Source organism: Mus pahari, chromosome 6, assembly GCF_900095145.1.
Source record: "Mus pahari chromosome 6, PAHARI_EIJ_v1.1, whole genome shotgun sequence".
NCBI lineage: Eukaryota > Metazoa > Chordata > Mammalia > Rodentia > Muridae > Mus > Mus pahari.
Genome location: NC_034595.1, coordinates 101,136,433 through 101,141,087, shown reverse-complemented (window position 1 = coordinate 101,141,087; position 4,655 = coordinate 101,136,433). Strand labels below are relative to the sequence as shown.

At 52.1% G+C, this 4,655-nt stretch overlaps 1 protein-coding gene across 2 annotated transcripts in view; it reads left to right on the top strand.

The window, feature by feature from the left end:
- The first annotated feature begins 203 nt into the window (after positions 1 to 203).
- Positions 204 to 4,655, top strand: part of Ca6 (carbonic anhydrase 6) — a 17,196-nt gene continuing 12,744 nt past the window's right edge. For both annotated transcript variants that reach the window (XM_021201101.1, XM_021201100.1), the window contains exons 1-3: positions 204 to 383; positions 3,120 to 3,302; positions 3,939 to 4,087. In XM_021201101.1, coding sequence (XP_021056760.1) covers positions 311 to 383; positions 3,120 to 3,302; positions 3,939 to 4,087 — 405 coding nt within the window. In that variant the 5' untranslated portion in view covers positions 204 to 310. The remainder of the gene's footprint in view (positions 384 to 3,119; positions 3,303 to 3,938; positions 4,088 to 4,655) is intronic.

Sequence of the window (4,655 nt, the reverse complement as noted above, 5' to 3'; positions counted from 1 at the left end):
TCAATCCCTCCAGCTTGCTCATCACCCAAGGTCCACAATGGCTGCACTGTGTGGCCGCCGAACTGAGTTCCCAAAGATGTTGAACAACCAGACGTGGGCTAATTGGCTATGGTAATGCCCTGGGAGGAGGTGAGGCACGTGCACAGGCACCAAGTCAGAAGAGCCATTGTGGGGAGGGTGTTATTGCTCAGTGGGCGCAGCAAGGGCGGATCAGCCAGCTGGACCTGGTAAATTGTTATTTACAGTTTCTGGGCATTTAAAAGAAGTGCAGCCCAGAACCTGTCCTGCATTCAGGGCTACAGCATCTGCCATGAGGGCCCTGGTGAACGTGGTGTCCCTGTTCTTCCTGGGCATCCAGGCCCACAGTGAGTGGAGCTACTCAGGTAAGCTGACACCTGGCACTTCAGGACAGAGTGACAAAGCAGCCCTCTGCCCTGCATGTGGGTCCTCTGTTGGGGTCCGCCTGCCGCTTGTGGGTTCACATGTGTTTGCTATCTCTGAATGAACAACGAATAGACTTAAACCCTGATGAGTAAGAAGAGGGGACAGGGTTTCCCTACCTTGGCCCAGCTTTACTTGGCAGCTTTAAAACCTTTTCCCGTCCAGGACTGGTTGCTTCGAGAACCCAATTCTCACTGTGAGGTTGTTTGTCACATATCAGAATATGTGACAAAAATGGCTTCTAGAAAGGGCAACCAAGGCCTCATAGAGACTACTAGATCACAGACCGCTTCCTCCTCAGGAATGTGCCCGCTCACAACCCATCCAGGATGCCTTGCCTCTGCCGGAGCTGACCTTCAGATGCCCAGTCAGACTCCTCGAGGGGAGCGGAAGAAGAACCTTCCCACTTGTACTTCCTAGAACTGGGTTGGGGGTGGTAATGCCTGGGGAGGCTGGAGGCTGCTGGATGGTGCAGGAGGCCAGAGGGACACAGGACCCAGTCTGCACCACATGGTCCTCCCTCTCACACAGGACACACATGCAGAGCAGACTGTAAGTCCTAGGTGAGGGTGACAGTCAGGGACATAGTGGAGGCTCAGATAATCCAGTTCAGAGGGCAGTTCCATACGGTACCCTCTTGGGAGATGGCACCCACACCTGCCTGGGAGCATGGTGGCTTTTCAGTGTCTTCAGACTGGCAGAGCTTCAGAGGTGACAGGAGATGTAGGATTCGGATGGCAAATCCTTGTCTTCCTCATGGTTTCAGAGATTCCCAGACTGAAGGTCTCCCTCTCACATGGCCCCCAGCAGGCCTGGAGAACAGGGTGACTTTTGTGAATGCCTGGGGTTCTCTGTCTCTTTTCCCCTTGCACTAGGATTGGAGACTGGCCTTGTATGTGCTATGGAAGCTCTACAGTTGAGCTATGGGCCTGGCTCCTTCCTGCTAGCCTTAATCCCCAGACCCAAAGCACTGGATCAAGGGAGGAGCTGTGCTGGAAACTTGGTTTGAATTATTGAGCAGGGTGAGAAAATAATAAACTTTTCTGTTGACTGCAAACCAAGAAGCCCCAACCCGAGCACCATGACAAGAACAAGCCGTGTGCTCACTCAAAGCTACCCTGGAGGGGTCCAGAACTGCAAAGCGCTGAATGGAGCTGAGCATGGTGAATCTCTAATCCCAGTACTCAGGGAACAGAGGCAGCCAGACCTCTTGTGAGTTCAAGACCAGCCTGCTTTACATATTGAGTTTAAGGACAGCCAGGGCTACACAGATAGACTGTCTCAAAAACCAAAAGTAAACCAAAACAAATAGCTCAACAAAACCCCTCAGTGGTGAAGGCCTCTGTCATCTGCCACCACAGTGGTGACTGGCCACCACTACTCTGGCTTTGGGATTATTAACTACCTTCTAAAAGATAAACTTGACACCCTTCCCTTTCTTCCTAACTCTCTCCCTCCATCTTTTCTTTCTTTTCTTCTTTTTTTTTTGTTTTTGTTTTTGGAGACCCAATTTCTCTGTGTAGCTGTCCTGAAACTCACTCTGTAGACCAGCCTGCCTCTGCCTCCCGAGTGCTGGGACAAAAGGCGTGTGACACCACCTTCAGGTTGTTCTTTCTCTTTGAAACAGTATCTCACTATGTTGTCCAGGCTGGCCTTGAACCTCTGGCTCAGTTACACCTGGTATCACAGGACCACAACAGGTTCACAACACCCAAAAGACAGGAGGATTGCCATAAGTTTAAGGCCAGTTAGGACTGCATAGTAAGATGTTTCAAAAAATCAAAACAAGTTAACTCCTGGGTTCAAAAAGAACCTTCTCCTTCTAAAAAGAAAGAAAGAGAGAGAGAGAGAGAGAGAGAGAGAGAGAGAGAGAGAGAGAGAGGGAGGGGAGGGAGGGAGGGAGGAAGGAAGGTCCTCTCACCTCCACCTCCTGAGAAGCTGGAACTACAGATACTCCCAAGTTGTTGGGGTTTTTTTTGTTTTTTTGTTTTTTTGTTTTTTTTTTTTTAAACTGTTTTTGTGTTACTTTTAAAATAGGATCTAATGTAGCTCGTGATGGCCTTAAACTGGTTTTGTAGCTGAGGGTGACCTTGCACTGGTGATCCTCCTGCCTCTGCCTAGCCAGTGCTAGGGCTCCAGGCCTGCGCCACTGTTTTAACAGGATGCCTTCTTCAGATTCCTTGTGTTCATGGGTTGTCATTTAGATGGTCTTTGCCTCCGGGTGAACCCAGAGAAGCAGCTAGAGCAAGAAGAAAGTCGCTGCTTTGGGGGTCGCAGGGGAAGCTGGGGTGGGGGTGGGGCTCAAGTCCAGGGCTTGGAAAGGAACACTACACTCTCTGAAAATAAGGTCCGGGGTTATCGGTAGGCGCAGGCTCCCTTCAGGAGCCTTCCCCACGTGACTGCTGCAAGGCGGAGGAGACCCTTGACTGTGAATCACCAGCTCTGGGTTCTTACTGCCAGTGGCCACCGAGGAAGAACACCATCGCCACACCCCAAGAGCTGGGCTTAGTTTAGAGCTTTCCCGGCTTGCCTTCTGGAAGCCCTGCTTCTGTTTGCAGAAGGCTGCCCCATGGGTCTTCCATCCAGAAGCCCCTGCGTGAGAAGCCTCAGAGAAGGCTCAGCGGGGCAGCTCTGAGTTGGAGCAGCTCTGAGTTGGGCCCCACTCTTTCCTGTTGCAGGGGATGATGGCGTGGCAGAAAGTCAGTGGCCTGAGAAGTACCCTTCCTGCGGCGGGGAAAGGCAGTCGCCCATCGACTTGAAGAGGAGGGAGGCGCTGTTCAATCCCTCCTTGAAGCCCCTGCTCTTGGTGAACTACGAGGAGGAGAACCTGGAGTTCCCTATGACTAACAACGGACACACAGGTAGGGGGTACCGGTGGGGCTGGCAGACTGCACGAGAGACAGGGCGTGCACATGCACTCAGGAGCAGCATGCACAGAGACCCAGTTTTCTAGGACCCATGCACACGCCAGGCAGCCCCGGGGAGGGCTGGCTATACTTGTCAACGTCCCTCCTTTTAAAGACAACCCAGGCTGGCTTCAGTAAAGGGTGATCCTGAGTTCCTGACCTCCCCACTTACGCTTCCTGGGGGCTGGGATTATGGAGGTAACTACCACAAACAGCTTACACAGCGCTGAGGATCAAACCCAGGGCCCAGTGCTTGCTGGTCAAGCACTCTACCTCAGTTCCATTGGTGGTCACCTGTGGGCAGCAAACATCTGGCGAGACACTGAACATTCCCATTTTATAAGACTAACAAGCTGGATCTGCCACACTGTAGTCCTGCCCCTGACCTGTTGGTTCTGGATAGAGAGGTGTCCTGGCACCCATCTTGGTCCGCTCTGTGCACCACAGGTGCCCCAGTGTCACCTTCCCTCCGGGAACAGTGTTCTGCTCCATCAATAACACCTTGGGTTGCCTCAGGTTGGGGGTGAGGGGTGACCAGGGAGCTACCTATGGGAAAATCTGAGTCCCGCTGTGTCGTGTTCTCTCCCGCAGTACAGATCACCCTGCCGCACACCATGTACATGCAAACCTCTGACGGCACTGTGTTCGTCCCAGAGCAGTTGCACTTTCACTGGGGTGGTCAGGACTCGGAGCTCAGCGGCTCTGAACACACCATTGATGGGACCAGGGATATAATTGAGGTATGTGACAGCTCCCACAGGGTCTCCTTCCCTTCAAGCTCCAGAGTCACTTTCTTTGTGTCAGTGTCATACACGTCATGTATGTGCACATGCATGTGAATGTGCACGCACACATGTATGTGTACTCGCGGAGGCCAGGGGTTGATGCTGCTATCACACTCTCTCACCGAATCTGGATCTCATCAGCCAGCTGGCCTTCGAGCTCCAGGGATCCTATTGCCTGCCGCTGTCTCCGAGATTATAGATAAGCGATAATACTGTGCCCAGTTTCCCTTTGTGGGTGCTGGGAACTGAACTCAGTTCCTCATTCTCGATAGCAACAGCTTTACCAACTGAGCCGTCTCTCTAGCTCTACTTTCCTTATTAAAATAGTCAATTTTAATATTGGCTTATTCTTTTTTGGGGAGGAGAGTGGTGGTTTCGAGACAGGGTTTCTCTGTATAGCCCTGGCTGTCCTGGAACTCACAAGCTGACCTCGAACACAGAAATCCGCCTGCCTCTGCCTCCCGAGTGCTGGGATTAAAGGCGTGCGCCACCACTGCCCACCTTTGGCTTATTCTTTTTTTTT